At 38.5% G+C, this 20,530-nt stretch overlaps 1 protein-coding gene across 3 annotated transcripts in view; it reads left to right on the forward strand.

Moving 5' to 3' along the window:
• cdk15 (cyclin-dependent kinase 15) overlaps positions 1 to 20,530 on the forward strand; it is a 47,916-nt gene that overhangs the window by 13,838 nt on the left and 13,548 nt on the right. For 2 of the 3 annotated variants that reach the window (XM_079840280.1, XM_079840281.1), the window contains one exon: positions 15,745 to 15,776. In XM_079840280.1, the coding sequence (XP_079696406.1) occupies positions 15,745 to 15,776 (32 nt within the window). Of the gene's footprint in view, positions 1 to 15,744; positions 15,777 to 16,911; positions 17,165 to 20,530 lie in introns of those variants that run through there. The other variant, XM_079840279.1, reaches the window with a different exon arrangement.

Below are 20,530 nucleotides of genomic sequence, written 5' to 3' on the forward strand. Positions count from 1 at the left end.
ATGGCGGGAAAATTTTTATGACGGAAAATGACGTCATAGGGTGCAATCGAATCGTCTTGAGCCAAGGAATCAGAGGCAAAAAGAATTTTGTTTCTAGCCCTTATGGTTCAAAAGTTATTAGCATAAACATGAGTCAAATTTTGAACTGATGGTGGCGCTAGAGGGATTGAGTTTGAGACTCCAAATTTGCTACGGTGACATTTCAGACTGTCCTCTATTAGTGTGCCAAATTTCACAACTTTTTACCATACGGTTCTATGGGCTGCCATAGACTTCGTGGCGGAAGAAGAAGAAGAAGATGAATAATAAATATAGCTGCAAGCAGCAATACCGGGGCCAAGCGCAAAGAAGAAGACAAGACATGCCAAAATGGCTGGCAGTGTCAGATCAACTGGAGCAATGAGCAATTAATCACGTTTTAAGATGATTTTAAGCAAAAGGCTGAAAATGCATTGTAGTCTGAGAGTGTCAGACCAACTGCAACAATTAACAATTATACAGTTTAAGAAGATTAGGCAAAATGGCTGAAATATCATATATTGAGTCACTGATAATGTAAGTTAATGGTTTATCACTTTTGACCAATAGGTGGCACAGATACGAAATTGATGTGGTGTGGTCAGAATAAGGGAACAATGACACATGCAAAGTTTGATGCCAATATGTCAAAGCATTGCAGAGATACAGCCTCAAGAGTAATTTTGGCATAATGGCTCAACTTCGTCGCTGCGGTTTACAAAAACGGTTTCATCTATTGATGCAAAATCCCTAACTTTTTGTTGACACAGTCTGAAGATGATACGATTCGATTTTGGTGGAAATTGGACAAACGGTCTAGGATGAGTTTGAAAAAGTAGGTTTTGATCAAATAAGAACATTGAGGACAGGATGTTTGACCAAATATGGAAAAATTAGTATCTCTGTTCTCGGCATGAGCCAATGACTGTATTATGACCAGTTTCATTAAACTAGGCTAATTTAATCAAAAGTTATTAGCATGTTTGTAAATTTTGTTATAACCTCTGACCACAAGGTGGCACTGCCCCAAAACGTTTTGAGTACCTTCAAAGCATGGTGCGGAAGACATGATTTTTGGACAAACAGTTCAAAAGTTATAAGCAAAAATAGCCATTTTTTGTATCTCCGGACCAGTAGGTGGCGCTGCCCCGAAACGCTGCATGTTGCTTCAGGTCATGCTTGTGATGACATATACCAAGATTGGTTTGAATACGATAAAGCGTTGTGGAGATAGAGGCTTATGAGTGTTTTTGCAACCGCTACGCAAAATTTGTGTGCGCGTTTATCGAAAACGATTTGACAAATCAACTTGATTTGCAAGATTTTTTGTCAGCATGGTCTGAAGATGATCTGGTTCAATTTTCGTGCAAATCGGACAAACCGTCTAGGACGAGTTCGTAAAAGTAGGTTTTTTGGAAAATTAAAAATGGCGGGGAAATTATCATGACCGAAAATGACATCATAGGTTGCAATTGAATCGGCATGAGCCAATGACTCTATTATGACCAGTTTCAATATACTAGGCTAATTTAATCAAAAGTTATTAGCATTTTTGTCAAGTTTGTTATATCTTTTGACCACAAGGTGGCACTGCCCTAAAACTTTTTGAGTACCTTCAGGGCATAGCAAGGAAGTCACATACCGAGTTTAGTAACAATATACTAATGCATTTGTAAAATATAGCATTTTTTGACAAAATTCAAAATGGCCGACAGCCAAAATGGCCGATATGGTAAAATTGAATATCAGACGACTCGGCATGCCGTCCTGAATGTAACGAGACCACATTTATGATTTTTGGACAAACAGTTCAGAAGTTATAAGCAAAAATTGCAATTTTTCGTATCTCCGGACCAGTAGGTGGCGCTGCGCCGAAACGCTGTATGTTGCCTCAAGTCATGCTTGTGATGACATGTACCAAGTTTGGTTTGAATACGATAAAGCGTTGCGGAGATATTGCCTTAAGAGTGTTTTTGCAACCGCTACGTAAAATTTGTTTGCGCGTTTATCGCAAATGATTTGACGAATCAACTTGATTTGCAAGATTTTTTGTCAGCATGGTCTGAAGATGATCTGGTTCAATTTTCGTGCAAATCGGATGAACCGTCTAGGACGAGTTCGTAAAAGTAGGTTTTTCGGAAAATTCAAAATGGCGGGAAAATTTTTATGACGGAAAATGACGTCATAGGGTGCAATGGAATCGTCTTGAGCCAAGGAATCAGAGGAAAAAAGAATTTTGTTTCTAGCCCTTATGGTTCAAAAGTTATTAGCATAAACATGAGTCAAATTTTGGACTGATGGTGGCGCTAGAGGGATTGAGTTTGAGACTCCAAATTTGCTACGGTGACATTTCAGACTGTCCTCTATTAGTGTGCCAAATTTCACAACTTTTTACCATACGGTTCTATGGGCTGCCATAGACTTCGTGGCGGAAGAAGAAGAAGAAGATGAATAATAATAATAAGAACGGGAACGGTTTCAATAGGTGCCTTCGCACCTTCGGTGCTTGGCCCCTAAATATAGCTGCAAGCAGCAATACCGGGGCCAAGCGCAAAGAAGAAGACAAGACATGCCAAAATGGCTGGCAGTGTCAGATCAACAGGAGCAATGAGCAATTAATCACGTTTTAAGATGATTTGAAGCAAAAGGCTGAAAATGCATTGTAGTCTGAGAGTGTCAGACCAACTGCAACAATTAACAATTATACAGTTTAAGAAGATTAGGCAAAATGGCTGAAATATCATATATTGAGTCACTGATAATGTAAGTTAATGGTTTATCACTTTTGACCAATAGGTGGCACAGATACGAAATTGATGTGGTGTGGTCAGAATAAGGGAACAATGACACATGCAAAGTTTGATGCCAATATGTCAAAGCATTGCAGAGATACAGCCTCAAGAGTCATTTTGGCATAATGGCTCAACTTCGTCGTTGCGGTTTACAAAAACGGTTTCATCTATTGATGCAAAATCCCTAACTTTTTGTTGACACAGTCTGAAGATGATACGATTCGATTTTGGTGGAAATTGGACAAACGGTCTAGGATGAGTTTGAAAAAGTAGGTTTTGATCAAATAAGAACATTGAGGACAGGATGTTTGACCAAATATGGAAAAAATAGTATCTCTGTTCTCGGCATGAGCCAATGACTGTATTATGACCAGTTTCATTAAACTAGGCTAATTTAATCAAAAGTTATTAGCATGTTTGTAAATTTTGTTATAACCTCTGACCACAAGGTGGCACTGCCCCAAAACGTTTTGAGTACCTTCAAAGCATGGTGCGGAAGATATGATTTTTGGACAAACAGTTCAAAAGTTATAAGCAAAAACAGCCATTTTTTGTATCTCCGGACCAGTAGGTGGCGCTGCGCCGAAACACTGCATGTTGCCTCAAGTCATGCTTGTGATGACATGTACCAAGTTTGGATTGAATACGATAAAGCATTGTAGAGATAGAGGCTTATGAGTGTTTTTGCAACCGCTACGTAAAATTTGTGTGCACGTTTATCAAAAACGATTTGACGAATCAACTTGATTTGCAAGATTTTTTGTCAGCATGGTCTGAAGATGATCTGGTTCAATTTTCGTGCAAATCGGATGAACCGTCTAGGACGAGTTCGTAAAAGTAGGTTTTTCGGAAAATTCAAAATGGCGGGAAAATTTTTATGACGGAAAATGACGTCATAGGATGCAATTGAATCGGCATGAGCCAATGAATGTATTATGACCAGTTTCATTATACTAAGCTAATTAAATCAAAAGTTATTAGCATTTTTGTCAAGTTTGTTATAACTTTTGACCACAAGGTGGCACTGCCCCAAAACTTTTTGAGTACCTTCAGGGCATGGAGTGGAAGTCACATACCGAGTTTAGTAACAATACACTAATGCATTTGTAAAATATAGCATTTTAGCACATAATTCAAAATGGCCGACAGCCAAAATGGGCGATATGGTAAAATTGAATATCAGACGACTCGGCATGCCGTCCTGAATCTAACGAGACCACTTTTATGATTTTTGGACAAACGGTTCAAAAGTTATAAGCAAAAACAGCCATTTTTTGTATCTCCGGACCAGTAGGTGGCGCTGCGCCGAAACACTGCATGTTGCCTCAAGTCATGCTTGTGATGACATGTACCAAGTTTGGTTTGAATACGATAAAGCGTTGCGGAGATATTGCCTTAAGAGTGCTTTTGCAACCGCTACATAAAATTTGTTTGCGCGTTTATCGCAAATGATTTGACGAATCAACTTGATTTGCAAGATTTTTTGTCAGCATGGTCTGAAGATGATCTGGTTCAATTTTCGTGCAAATCGGATGAACCGTCTAGGACGAGTTCGCAAAAGTAGGTTTTTCGGTTAATTAAAAATGGCGGGAAAATTATTATGACGGAAAATGACGTCATAGGGTGCAATCGAAATGTCTTGAGCCAAGGAATCAGAGGAAAAAAGAATTTCGTTTCTAGCCCTTATGGTTCAAAAGTTATTAGCATAAACATGAGTCTAATTTTGGACTGATGGTGGCGCTAGAGGGATTGAGTTAGAGACTCAAAATTTGCTATGGTGACATTTCAGACTGTCCTCTATTAGTTTGCCAAATTTCATAACTTTTTACCATACGGTTCTATGGGCTGCCATAGACTTCGTGGCGGAAGAAGAAGAAGAAGAAGATGAATAAATATAGCTGCAAGCAGCAATACCGGGGCCAAGCGCAAAAAAGAAGACAAGACATGCCAAAATGGCTGGCAGTGTCAGATCAACTGGAGCAATGAGCAATTAATCACGTTTTAAGATGATTTTAAGCAAAAGGCTGAAAATGCATTGTAGTCTGAGAGTGTCAGACCAACTGCAACAATTAACAATTATACAGTTTAAGAAGATTAGGCAAAATGGCTGAAATATCATATATTGAGTCACTGATAATGTAAGTTAATGGTTTATCACTTTTGACCAATAGGTGGCACAGATACGAAATTGATGTGGTGTGGTCAGAATAAGGGAACAATGACACATGCAAAGTTTGATGCCAATATGTCAAAGCATTGCAGAGATACAGCCTCAAGAGTAATTTTGGCATAATGGCTCAACTTCGTCGCTGCGGTTTACAAAAACGGTTTCATGTATTGATGCAAAATCCCTAACTTTTTGTTGACACAGTCTGAAGATGATACGATTCGATTTTGGTGGAAATTGGACAAACGGTCTAGGATCAGTTTGAAAAAGTAGGTTTTGATCAAATAAGAACATTGAGGACAGGATGTTTGACCAAATATGGAAAAATTAGTATCTCTGTTCTCGGCATGAGCATTATTATACTGTATTATGACCAGTTTCATTAAACTAGGCTAATTTAATCAAAAGTTATTAGCATGTTTGTAAATTTTGTTATAACCTCTGACCACAAGGTGGCACTGCCCCAAAACGTTTTGAGTACCTTCAAAGCATGGTGCGGAAGACATGATTTTTGGACAAACAGTTCAAAAGTTATAAGCAAAAATAGCAATTTTTTGTATCTTCAGACCAGTAGGTGGCGCTGCGCCGAAACGCTGCATGTTGCTTCAGGTCATGCTTGTGATGACATATACCAAGATTGGTTTGAATACGATAAAGCGTTGTGGAGATATAGGCTTATGAGTGTTTTTGCAACCGCTACGCAAAATTTGTGTGCGCGTTTATCGAAAACGATTTGACAAATCAACTTGATTTGCAAGATTTTTTGTCAGCATGGTCTGAAGATGATCTGGTTCAATTTTCGTGCAAATCGGACAAACCGTCTAGGACGAGTTCGTAAAAGTAGGTTTTTTGGAAAATTAAAAATGGCGGGGAAATTATCATGACCGAAAATGACATCATAGGATGCAATTGAATCGACATGAGCCAATGACTCTATTATGACCAGTTTCAATATACTAGGCTAATTTAATCAAAAGTTATTAGCATTTTTGTCAAGTTTGTTATATCTTTTGACCACAAGGTGGCACTGCCCTAAAACTTTTTGAGTACCTTCAGGGCATAGCAAGGAAGTCACATACCGAGTTTAGTAACAATATACTAATGCATTTGTAAAATATAGCATTTTTTGACAAAATTCAAAATGGCCGACAGCCAAAATGGCCGATATGGTAAAATTGAATATCAGACGACTCGGCATGCCGTCCTGAATGTAACGAGACCACTTTTATGATTTTTGGACAAACAGTTCAGAAGTTATAAGCAAAAATAGCAATTTTTCGTATCTCCGGACCAGTAGGTGGCGCTGCGCCGAAACGCTGTATGTTGCCTCAAGTCATGCTTGTGATGACATGTACCCAGTTTGGTTTGAATACGATAAAGCGTTGCGGAGATATTGCCTTAAGAGTGTTTTTGCAACCGCTACGTAAAATTTGTTTGCGCGTTTATCGCAAATGATTTGACGAATCAACTTGATTTGCAAGATTTTTTGTCAGCATGGTCTGAAGATCATCTGGTTCAATTTTCGTGCAAATCGGATGAACCGTCTAGGACGAGATTGTAAAAGTAGGTTTTTCGGACAATTAAAAATGGCGGGAAAATTTTTATGACGGAAAATGACGTCATAGGGTGCAATCGAATCGTCTTGAGCCAAGGAATCAGAGGAAAAAAGAATTTTGTTTCTAGCCCTTATGGTTCAAAAGTTATTAGCATAAACATGAGTCAAATTTTGGACTGATGGTGGCGCTAGAGGGATTGAGTTTGAGACTCCAAATTTGCTACGGTGACATTTCAGACTGTCCTCTATTAGTGGGCCAAATTTCACAACTTTTTACCATACGGTTCTATGGGCTGCCATAGACTTTGTGGCGGAAGAAGAAGAAGAAGAAGAAGAAGAAGAAGAAGAAGAAGATGAATAATAATAATAAGAACGGGAACGGTTTCAATAGGTGCCTTCGCACCTTCGGTGCTTGGCCCCTAAATATAGCTGCAAGCAGCAATACCGGGGACAAGCGCAAAGAAGAAGACAAGACATGCCAAAATGGCTGGCAGTGTCAGATCAACTGCAGCAATGAGCAATTAAAGACCTATTAAGGTGATTTTAGGCAAAATAGCTGTAAAATGATAAATACAGTCAATAATAATGATTTAATGATTTATCACTTTCAACCAATAGGTGGCACAGTTACAAAATTGATGTGGTGTGGTCAGAATAAGGGAACAATGACACATGCAAAGTTTGGTGTCAATATATCAAAGCAGGGTGTCAATAAAGTGTCAATATGTCATTGCAGAGATATAGCCTCAAGAGGCCTTTTCATTATAATTATGGACCACATGGCGGTGCTGTTTTGAAACCTTTTAAGTAGCTTAAAGGCATGGTGTTAATGGCACAAACCAAGTTTCGTAATGATACACCAATTCATTTGTAAAGAATAGCATTTTATATCATAATTCTGCATTGTAGTCAATGGAAATTTCATGTTTTGTTCTATTATAGCGCCACCAAGAGGCACAATCCTAAAAAAAATGTTTGTGTCCTCAGAGTGAGCCCATACATGTGTGTGTCGATTTTGGTGAAAATATCTCATTTCGTTTTGGAGTTATAGACATTTATAGGAAAAAACACATGAAAAATGACTGACACTTGACTTTGATTGGATTTTACTCCCCCTTACTATCAATATTTTGACATTTGGGTGTGAACTATCAGCTATCGACCTATGTTTCCAAACTTCTGACGCTGGTTTCGTCTCGATCGGACTAGCGGTTTTGAAGATATCAGCTAACGTTTTTTAAGCGCTAAATTGCAACGCTGCACAAACCATAGACCAAAACCTGGCAAATCTGGTATTGTTGGACTCGGCAAGGATTCAGGAGACAAAAAAAGTGACTCCCATGAAAATAAGTGAATCTCACCAAAAGTTATAAGCATTTAAAAAAAAAAAATTCTTCACTAGGTGGCGCTGTTTGAAACTTCTCAGGCTCCTTCAGGGCGTCGTGCTGATAACCCATACCGAGTTTTGTAACAATCCGTTCATGCGTTGATAAAATACAGCATTTTAGCACTTAATTCAAAATGGCCGACAGTCAAAAAATGGCCGATATGGTAAAATTGGATATCCGTCGACTCGACATGACGTCCTGAAACTAACGAGACCATGTTTATGATTTTTGGACAAACAGTTCAGAAGTTATAAGCAAAAATAGCCATTTTCGGATCTCCGGACCAGTAGGTGGTGGGAAAATTATTATGACGGAAAATGACGTCATAGGGTGCAATCGAAATGTCTTGAGCCAAGGAATCAGAGGAAAAAAGAATTTCGTTTCTAGCCCTTATGGTTCAAAAGTTATTAGCATAAACATGAGTCTAATTTTGGACTGATGGTGGCGCTAGAGGGATTGAGTTAGAGACTCAAAATTTGCTATGGTGACATTTCAGACTGTCCTCTATTAGTTTGCCAAATTTCATAACTTTTTACCATACGGTTCTATGGGCTGCCATAGACTTCGTGGCGGAAGAAGAAGAAGAAGAAGATGAATAAATATAGCTGCAAGCAGCAATACCGGGGCCAAGCGCAAAAAAGAAGACAAGACATGCCAAAATGGCTGGCAGTGTCAGATCAACTGGAGCAATGAGCAATTAATCACGTTTTAAGATGATTTTAAGCAAAAGGCTGAAAATGCATTGTAGTCTGAGAGTGTCAGACCAACTGCAACAATTAACAATTATACAGTTTAAGAAGATTAGGCAAAATGGCTGAAATATCATATATTGAGTCACTGATAATGTAAGTTAATGGTTTATCACTTTTGACCAATAGGTGGCACAGATACGAAATTGATGTGGTGTGGTCAGAATAAGGGAACAATGACACATGCAAAGTTTGATGCCAATATGTCAAAGCATTGCAGAGATACAGCCTCAAGAGTAATTTTGGCATAATGGCTCAACTTCGTCGCTGCGGTTTACAAAAACGGTTTCATGTATTGATGCAAAATCCCTAACTTTTTGTTGACACAGTCTGAAGATGATACGATTCGATTTTGGTGGAAATTGGACAAACGGTCTAGGATCAGTTTGAAAAAGTAGGTTTTGATCAAATAAGAACATTGAGGACAGGATGTTTGACCAAATATGGAAAAATTAGTATCTCTGTTCTCGGCATGAGCATTATTATACTGTATTATGACCAGTTTCATTAAACTAGGCTAATTTAATCAAAAGTTATTAGCATGTTTGTAAATTTTGTTATAACCTCTGACCACAAGGTGGCACTGCCCCAAAACGTTTTGAGTACCTTCAAAGCATGGTGCGGAAGACATGATTTTTGGACAAACAGTTCAAAAGTTATAAGCAAAAATAGCAATTTTTTGTATCTTCAGACCAGTAGGTGGCGCTGCGCCGAAACGCTGCATGTTGCTTCAGGTCATGCTTGTGATGACATATACCAAGATTGGTTTGAATACGATAAAGCGTTGTGGAGATATAGGCTTATGAGTGTTTTTGCAACCGCTACGCAAAATTTGTGTGCGCGTTTATCGAAAACGATTTGACAAATCAACTTGATTTGCAAGATTTTTTGTCAGCATGGTCTGAAGATGATCTGGTTCAATTTTCGTGCAAATCGGACAAACCGTCTAGGACGAGTTCGTAAAAGTAGGTTTTTTGGAAAATTAAAAATGGCGGGGAAATTATCATGACCGAAAATGACATCATAGGATGCAATTGAATCGACATGAGCCAATGACTCTATTATGACCAGTTTCAATATACTAGGCTAATTTAATCAAAAGTTATTAGCATTTTTGTCAAGTTTGTTATATCTTTTGACCACAAGGTGGCACTGCCCTAAAACTTTTTGAGTACCTTCAGGGCATAGCAAGGAAGTCACATACCGAGTTTAGTAACAATATACTAATGCATTTGTAAAATATAGCATTTTTTGACAAAATTCAAAATGGCCGACAGCCAAAATGGCCGATATGGTAAAATTGAATATCAGACGACTCGGCATGCCGTCCTGAATGTAACGAGACCACTTTTATGATTTTTGGACAAACAGTTCAGAAGTTATAAGCAAAAATAGCAATTTTTCGTATCTCCGGACCAGTAGGTGGCGCTGCGCCGAAACGCTGTATGTTGCCTCAAGTCATGCTTGTGATGACATGTACCCAGTTTGGTTTGAATACGATAAAGCGTTGCGGAGATATTGCCTTAAGAGTGTTTTTGCAACCGCTACGTAAAATTTGTTTGCGCGTTTATCGCAAATGATTTGACGAATCAACTTGATTTGCAAGATTTTTTGTCAGCATGGTCTGAAGATCATCTGGTTCAATTTTCGTGCAAATCGGATGAACCGTCTAGGACGAGATTGTAAAAGTAGGTTTTTCGGACAATTAAAAATGGCGGGAAAATTTTTATGACGGAAAATGACGTCATAGGGTGCAATCGAATCGTCTTGAGCCAAGGAATCAGAGGAAAAAAGAATTTTGTTTCTAGCCCTTATGGTTCAAAAGTTATTAGCATAAACATGAGTCAAATTTTGGACTGATGGTGGCGCTAGAGGGATTGAGTTTGAGACTCCAAATTTGCTACGGTGACATTTCAGACTGTCCTCTATTAGTGGGCCAAATTTCACAACTTTTTACCATACGGTTCTATGGGCTGCCATAGACTTTGTGGCGGAAGAAGAAGAAGAAGAAGAAGAAGAAGAAGAAGAAGAAGATGAATAATAATAATAAGAACGGGAACGGTTTCAATAGGTGCCTTCGCACCTTCGGTGCTTGGCCCCTAAATATAGCTGCAAGCAGCAATACCGGGGACAAGCGCAAAGAAGAAGACAAGACATGCCAAAATGGCTGGCAGTGTCAGATCAACTGCAGCAATGAGCAATTAAAGACCTATTAAGGTGATTTTAGGCAAAATAGCTGTAAAATGATAAATACAGTCAATAATAATGATTTAATGATTTATCACTTTCAACCAATAGGTGGCACAGTTACAAAATTGATGTGGTGTGGTCAGAATAAGGGAACAATGACACATGCAAAGTTTGGTGTCAATATATCAAAGCAGGGTGTCAATAAAGTGTCAATATGTCATTGCAGAGATATAGCCTCAAGAGGCCTTTTCATTATAATTATGGACCACATGGCGGTGCTGTTTTGAAACCTTTTAAGTAGCTTAAAGGCATGGTGTTAATGGCACAAACCAAGTTTCGTAATGATACACCAATTCATTTGTAAAGAATAGCATTTTATATCATAATTCTGCATTGTAGTCAATGGAAATTTCATGTTTTGTTCTATTATAGCGCCACCAAGAGGCACAATCCTAAAAAAAATGTTTGTGTCCTCAGAGTGAGCCCATACATGTGTGTGTCGATTTTGGTGAAAATATCTCATTTCGTTTTGGAGTTATAGACATTTATAGGAAAAAACACATGAAAAATGACTGACACTTGACTTTGATTGGATTTTACTCCCCCTTACTATCAATATTTTGACATTTGGGTGTGAACTATCAGCTATCGACCTATGTTTCCAAACTTCTGACGCTGGTTTCGTCTCGATCGGACTAGCGGTTTTGAAGATATCAGCTAACGTTTTTTAAGCGCTAAATTGCAACGCTGCACAAACCATAGACCAAAACCTGGCAAATCTGGTATTGTTGGACTCGGCAAGGATTCAGGAGACAAAAAAAGTGACTCCCATGAAAATAAGTGAATCTCACCAAAAGTTATAAGCATTTAAAAAAAAAAAATTCTTCACTAGGTGGCGCTGTTTGAAACTTCTCAGGCTCCTTCAGGGCGTCGTGCTGATAACCCATACCGAGTTTTGTAACAATCCGTTCATGCGTTGATAAAATACAGCATTTTAGCACTTAATTCAAAATGGCCGACAGTCAAAAAATGGCCGATATGGTAAAATTGGATATCCGTCGACTCGACATGACGTCCTGAAACTAACGAGACCATGTTTATGATTTTTGGACAAACAGTTCAGAAGTTATAAGCAAAAATAGCCATTTTCGGATCTCCGGACCAGTAGGTGGCGCTGCGCCGAAACGCTGCATGTTGCCTCAGGTCATGCTTGTGATGACATGTACCAAGTTTGGTTTGAATACGATAAAGCGTTGCAGAGATATTGCCTTAAGTGTGTTTTCGCAAACGTTACGTAAAATTTGTCCACGCGTTTATTAAAAACGATTTGACAAATCAACATGATTTCTACGTTTTTTTTCCAGCATGGTCTGAAGATGATCTGGTTAAATTTTTGTGCAAATCGGATAAACCGTCTAGGACGAGTTCGCAAGAGTAGGTTTTTCCGTTAATTGAAAATGGCGGGAAAATATTCATTCAATATTCAATCGTCTTGAGTCAAGGAATCAGAGGAAACAATTATTTTGTTTCTAGCCCTTATGGTTCAAAAGTTATTAGCATAAACATGAGTCAAACTTTGGACTGATGGTGGCGCTAGAGAGATTGATTTAGAGACTCCAAATATGCTATGGAGACAGACCAGACTGTTCTCTATGAGTGTGCCAAATTTCACAACTTTTTACCATACTGTTATATGGGCTGCCATAGCCTTCGTGACGGAAGAAGAAGAAGAAGAAGAATAGGAACGGGAACGGTTTCAATAGGTGCCTTCGCACCTTCGGTGCTTGGCCCCTAATGAAAATAATATGATAACAAATACCAGTTGGCAATATCAAGCAGCATAACAAACTGTTTTTGTACAGCTAAAATAACTGGCTGCGGATGACACCGAAAGCCTTGCACGTCCATGTCACAAATGGTCGTACCCGCTCTTACGTTAAAATAAAGTGGCGAAATAACCAGGAATAGTTATTAGGGTGTTGCTAGGCGGTTGCTAGGTAGTTGCTTGGATGTCCTGGGTGGTTGCTAGGTGGTTTCTTACTGGAAATAGAGATACACAATATATCAGTATGATATTGGTTATTGGCTGATAATAAAAAAAACATAATATATATATTTTTATATATATCGTTATTGGCTGATATTTTATATTTTAACTGTGCATGCTAATATCTTCTGTTTTTACATTTAGATTACTTTGGAATCTTCTATGGTAACTTAAAGTTAATCTTTAAAAACATTAATCGTTTAATAATTAAATTGCAAATGCAATTTAAATGTAATCTTTAGCAAATCTCAAAATTATTATCCATTTTTCATTTTGTACATTATAATGTTGTTTTGTCTAAATTCACTTGTAGCATTTAAAATTTAAAAAATGGTTTTATTTTAGACAATTTATTGTTTTATTTTGGTCAGTTATCACCACTAGCCTGAAAATAATTATTGGCTTAATGTTATCAGTGCATCCCTACTCTCATGTTTTTATGAAATTCTGGTCACTAGATATGGCTCCAGTTTGCCCGTTTATCATCCTGCAGGATTAAAATCATAATTGCAAACTTCTCAATAACATTTGTGCCTAAGCATATTAATCCATATTAGCATTGTCAAGTATTAAGGTTAGAAATAACGCTTCCCTGGGCATGCATTTTTCATAAACACATTTTTGATGAGATGCTTGATGTGAAATGGACTCCCTACAACCTCCTTGAATCAGTTTCATGGCAGGTTATGGTTAACGGAGACTGGTCACCGTTGGAAGACCCTTTATGATGATGACCTTTCTTTTATGTCAAGGACGATGCTAATCTGATGGCAGCAGAGCTCCTCAGGGTGACACCTACAGCAGTGCCAAAAAGAGTTTTTAGTAAATTAGATCTGGAACGATCCAACAGAGACATACAGTCTTCTGGGTCAACATGCAGGGCTTTATAATTCAATCATCTAATGTGATGTAGTTATATCAACATTAATGCAATCAAATCTCTTAATAAAATCCTTCCTATATATAAAAATAATAATAACTATTTTTGGTATTAGTCTCTCAGAAATAAATTGCAGCCGTCTCTGCAGTGGGCTTTAAATCATTCTAGCGTTAAAGAAACGTTATCTTTAAAAACATTCTTCTCAACAGAGATGCTATTTGACATGGTTAAAGTTGCTGGACAGTTTTAGGGTAGAACTGTCTTCCTGCAGTCACATCGATCCTTAAAACTTACAAAGAAAGGCTTATTTTTATATTCCCTGTAGCTTTTGCCTAAACAGAGTTCATTTCCTTGTGACTGGCTGTCAGAACATATCTGATCACACATTACATAGCAGATGCACTCCACCCTTTTAGAGACACCTTTCAAATACATCACCGAAATGGACGTTTTAATAGCTGTGGGCTGTTCTACAGAGCACCCATCCACTGAACTACGATCATGGGGTCTTTCTCTTTCTCTCTTTGTCCATTTCTCTCTCTTTGTTCGCTGATCCCATTTAGTGTTGTATTTGCTGTTAAAATTTAAATGAAGGTGAAGGGTAAATCTCAGACCCCCTGTTCACAACCACCTGCTCCTGTTCGCCTCTCCCGTCAGGAGCTTAAACACTGAGCGTGACTCACCTTCTACCTGCGTTATCATACCAGACACACACACACACGTTGTTTCCATGTTTTATGGGGACTTTCCATGGACATAAAGATTTTTATACTGTACAAACTGTATATGCTACCCCCTCACCCTACCCCAAAACCTACCCATCACAGATGGATTTTAAAGTTTTCAAAAAACATATTTTTTATAAGCTGTTTTCCTCATGGGGGCCAAAAAATGTCCCCACAAGGATTTTGGATATTGCCATCTTTGTGGGGACTTTGGAAACACACACACACACACACACACACACACACACACACACACAGACACGTGTGTGCGCATATCACACAGTTATATACTGAGAATTCTGGAGAATTATGTGTTCTTCCTCCATGGTCCTTAAAATGAAAGCTTTTTTAAATGTGTTAATTACATAATATAATATTATTATATTTATACTTCATTTGTATTTAATTTATATATTTACATTATATGTCCCAGTTTATAAGTGTCTTTAACTACTGTGTACTAACATTTAAATTAATCATATGATACAATGCAAAGTGTACTTGTATTTACATATATTTGAATTATTACTTACTAATATTTTTTTAAAACATGCATGTGATTACATCTATGATTACGTGTGGGGACCATATTATATTTAATAATAATGTGTGTGTGTGTGTGTGTGTGTGTGTGTGTGTGTGTGTGTGTGTGTGTGTGTGTGTGTGTGTGTGTGTGTGTGTGTGTGTGTGTGTGTGTGTGTGTGTGTGTGTGTGTGTGTGTGTGTGTGTGTGTGTGTGTGTGTGTGTGTGTGTGTGTATGTATGTATGTATGTATATACATATATATATATATATATATATATATATGATATTTTATATAATCATATTTATTGCATTTATATTACTTTCATTTATACATGTTTTTAAATGTACATATAATATTGTATATATATTAAATATTATTATATATATAGTTATTAAATATCTAAAATATAATTAAATATAATATAAATATGTAAATTAAATATAATTTATATACTCTCTTACATGCACTTGATAAGCACACAGACACACACACACACACACACACACACACACTCATCTGATATAGTAGTAACTAGTAGTAGGATTTCATTTTTACTGTTCCTATGAAAAGTTATTTAAATATCATCATAAAGCCATTTCAAACATTCAAGCCATTTATCACACATGAAGCGTACCACAGCGAAAACAATGCATCTGGACGATTTAAAGTGTTGTGGTCCATCTAAACTGCCCTTTTATGTTTTACAGGGTTAAAGCAAAGACATCTGGGCTATGAGGAGGTAAGAACTCTTGACATGACATTACACAACATGTTATGAGCACAAACAAACATCCCTCCACCCAGAGAGGCAGGTCAGAAGACAGCCGGAGGTGGAAGGAAGAAATACAGCACTAACCCCTACAGGGGGAGAAAAGGAGAGAGATGAGGAAAGGCAAAAGAACAAGACAGTTGAGGAAAAGAAATGCAGCACTGCACTCTACTGGCGGAAAGATAGAGAGGCTATGTGGAATGACTACCATTCTACTTTTAGTTCTAGTACACAGAGTATGCATATTTTCTGTATGCATACTATCTACTGTCTTTGCTAAAATATTCAGTATACAAGTAGAGCAAAAAAGCCCCTGTTCCAACTGGTGCACAATAACCATTTTATTTTGATGAACATGTGACAACAATGCATGTTTTATTATTCCAAAAATATGTTTTACATGCTGTTTTTTACAGAATTCAGTATACAGTATATACCGCACATAATTCAGTACGAAGCTGTGCACAACATACACTTTCTCCTGTCAGTAACTGGAGTCTCATTCCTGGCCCAATCGAGTATGTCCCATCTGGACACAGAGTCCAGATAACCAAAGTCAATAAAGAACAGAAAACATCTGTCATGTGCTCTCTCTCTCTCTCTCTCTCTCTCTCTCTCTCTCTCTCTCTCTCTCTCTCTCTCTCTTTCTATGATTACACTTCAGCAACCCCAGTTGCCTTCAAGTAATGACCAGACTCACCAGAGCATGAGAATAGAAAAACATACTTAAACACAGATACAATGGCCACAAAACATATTTGGAGACTTACACATATTCAGTCCCGCCGCTCCCACCACGTGCACCAACATTGCAATTAAGAAATGTCTTTATAAAGTCTGAAAACCACTGTATAGATGTAGATGTGTCTTCTCTCTCAAACTTCTTTTATTCTCTTATTCCTCTCTAACAATCACCATTTCTCACTGTCCGTCCCATCATGCTTTTCTCTCTTGCGGTTGAATGGATGCATTTGTTCCCCTTACAAATATAACATGGCTGTTTGTGTTTGGCTCTCATGGATGGGAGATGGAGTCATAAGACCAGGCCTGCAGACACGCACACACACACGCACACACTTTCCCATGCAAGTCATATGAGTTATAGGGCTTAATCACAGATAAAGAGAGTAAGTGAGAGAGGAGAAGATTTGGAGATGGACGATTTCCTGTGGAGAATGCGGGTCTGGGCGTCCGTGTGCTTGAGAAGATGTTGGTGTTGTGGAGATAAAACAAATGAAGTCAGAAGGGAAGCGAAAGAGGAAATGTTTGAGATGAGAGTAGAAGAGATAAAAGAAGCAAAGAAAACGGAAGAAAAACCATCAAAAACTTGGAGTGTGTCCTCCCTCCCAGTTGCTGAGGTCAGATGAGTGTGTGTGTGTGTGTGTGTGTGTGTGTGTGTGTGTGTGTGTGTGTGTGTGTGTGTGTGTGTGTGTGTGTGTGTGTGTGTGTGTGTGTGTGTGTGTGTGTGTGTGTGTGTGTGTGTGTGTGTGTGTGTGTGTGTGTGTGTGTGTGTGTGTGTGTGTGTGTGTGTGTGTGTGTGTGTGTGTGTGTGTGTGTGTGTGTGTGTGTGTGTGTGTGTGTGTGTGTGTGTGTGTGTGTGTGTGTGAGAGAGAGACAGACTCACAGAGTGTGTGTGATATCAAACGGATAAATGATGATGTCTTGTCCTTTGAATTACAATAACATTGACATTTCTAACATCATAGAAGAATGTCTCATAAACATGTCATTAACTTTGTAATGCCATTGAGAAATATTTCAGATTATTTTGAATACTGTATCATACGTGTCTCTAATTTAATGTAATGTCAAAGGGTTAAATAATGTTTATGATTTTTTTTTTAAATGTGTCCTTGTGTCGTTGCCAAAGCAAATATTGAGAGTCAAAAGTATGATCGAAGAGGAGTCTTAAGATACAATGTACAGCCATTTAGTTCCAAATTCACTGAAGATATTATTGTCTGGTTACAGCACATTCTGTACAGCTAAACCTGAAGTCCGTTCTGAGAGTGTCAGTTGTCCCCTTGTAATGAAATCACTCAGATTTAGGCAAAGAGACAGAAATAGGGAACACGAGTGCTAAAAGGGACTTCTATGTCAGGACATTCTGACATCATCTGCTCTACAACTTAGTGCTTCGTCTGCTGTTGTTACAAAAATACACCATGGCTGCGTAGTGTTCCAATAGCCTGAAATTGCTGAAATTACAGCACCACTGCAAAAAAGGTGCTTAAACAAAGCTGGAGCTCGACATAATAGGTGTTGGATGAGCTGGATGAGGAAATATTTATTACAGTCAGTACTATTCTACAGTCAGTGCTGGTTCCGTCCAGTTCCAAGTCATCTTCATTATCTCTGGTTAAGCCCAGTTCCAAGTCGTCTTTATTGATGCTTGTTAAGCCCACTTCCAAGTCGTCTCAGTCATCATTGGTTAAAGGGATAGATTACTCAAAAATGAAAATTCTGTCATTAATTACTCACCCTCATGTTGTTACAAAACTCTCAATAGACAGCAATTTAATGAACACTTTCAAGGCCCATAAAGGTATGAAAACATTGTTAAAATAGTCCATGTGACTCGTAGCCTAGGCGCCAGCCGAACTAAGCCCTGCCCACAACATCGAGGTCGGGAAGTTCGGTCTGGACTTGATCCGTTGTGGAGCAACTATGCTCGAACCCGAGCTGTTCGGACCAATGAAATCGTCAGGACGGGCTTTATACGATGATGGACAGATGATCAACAGTAACGTAACCATCCACGTCACCAAAGAGCGCTTGGGTTGAATTCGTTATAATCCTTAACGGAGAACTTGTTCGTATATGCATTCACCTTTACTATTTCTCTCAAAAATGATGATTGTGTTGGTAAGTACTCTTTGTATCCTTAAATAATTTTTTACAACACCGGCTAAGATCGTTTACTGTCATCTTCTTCTTCTACTTCTTCCAGCGTGCGTGCAGTTGAGTTCTATTGACAACTATGCGTCGCTCCGTTGCTCTGATTGGTTGTAGGTCTATCCAATTGAGTGCAGAGGCATTTTCTTTCCTGGTTCGGTTGAAACACGCCCCATAATCACAGCTCAATGAAGCAGTATCAGACTCATATTCTGACTAGAATTGAGTATAACGAAGTCAGGCTATGTGATTCCTGTGGTTCAGCCTTAATTTTATGAATCGATGAGAGTACTTTTTGTGCGCAAAAACAAACAAAAATAACGACTTTATTTAACAATATCATTCCAGCTGTGCCGTTCTCCTACGCAGTTTACGTTGTATTTTTTCATAAAAAATATCTTAATTGGTGTTCCGAAGATGAACAAAGGTCTTACGGGTTTGCAACGAAATGACGGTGAGTAATTAATGACAGAATTAAATGTTTTGGGTAAACTATCCCTTTAAGCCCAGTTCCAAGTCGTCTACATTGCGGCAAGTCTTTGTTGTCCAGCATCAAGTCTTCGTCGTCCAGCACCAAGTGTCCTTTGTCGCCATTCTTGGCTCTGCCAAGCTCCAAGAGTTCCGCCATGGGCCTTCATCCTGTCATGGCTCTGGGTCATCCTCTGGTCCCCCCGTCTCTACTCTGGCTCCACCCACCTTCTTCTCCCTGGTCATCTCCTGGGGTCTCCCTCTGCCTGCTCCTCATCCTCCTCCAGATTCCCTTCCCAGTAAAAACAGTAATATTTTGAAATATTATTACAATTTAATATAACTTTTTTCTATTTAAATATATTTTAAAATGTAATTTATTCCTGTGATGCAAAGCTGAATTTTCAGCATCATTACTCCAGTCTTCAGTGTCACATGATCCTTAAAATAAAAAATACAAAATCTTGGTGCTCAAGAAGCATTTCAAATTATTATAATGTTGGAAACAGGTGTGCTCCTTAAGTTTTTTGTGGAAACCATGATACATTGCCATATAAAATTTTGGGGTAAGTAAATAAAAAAATATATACATTATATACACTCACCTAAAGGATTATTAGGAACACCATACTAATACTGTGTTTGACCCCCTTTCGCCTTCAGAACTGCCTTAATTCTACGTGGCATTGATTCAACAAGGTGCTAAAAGCATTCTTTAGAAATGTTGGCACATATTGATAGGATAGCATCTTGCAGTTGATGGAGATTTGTGGGATGCACATCCAGGGCACGGAGCTCCCGTTCCACCACATCCCAAAGATGCTCTATTGGGTTGAGATCTGGTGACTGTGGGGGCAATTTTAGTACAGTGAACTCATTGTCATGTTCAAGAAACCAATTTGAAATGATTTGAGCTTTGTGACATGGTGCATTATCCTGCTGGAAGTAGCCATCAGAGGATGGGTACATGGTGGTCATAAAGGGATGGACATGGCCAGAAACAATGCTCAGGTAGGCCGTGGCATTTAAACGATGCCCAATTGGCACTAAGGGGCCTAAAGTGTGCCAAGAAAACATCCCCCATACCATTACACCACCACCACCACCCTGCACAGTGGTAACAAGGCATGATGGATCCATGTTCTCATGCTGTTTACGCCAAATACTGACTCTACCATCTGAATGTCTCAACAGAAATCGAGACTCATAAGACCAGGCAACATTTTTCCAGTCTTCAACTGTCCAATTTTGGTGAGCTCTTGCAAATTGTAGCCTCTTTTTCCTTTTTGTAGTGGAGATGAGTGGTACCCGGTGAGGTCTTCTGCTGTTGTAGCCCATCCGCCTCAAGGTTGTGCGTGTTG

Source organism: Gobio gobio (genome assembly GCF_949357685.1).
Source record: "Gobio gobio genome assembly, chromosome: 17".
NCBI classification, from domain to species: domain Eukaryota; kingdom Metazoa; phylum Chordata; class Actinopteri; order Cypriniformes; family Gobionidae; genus Gobio; species Gobio gobio.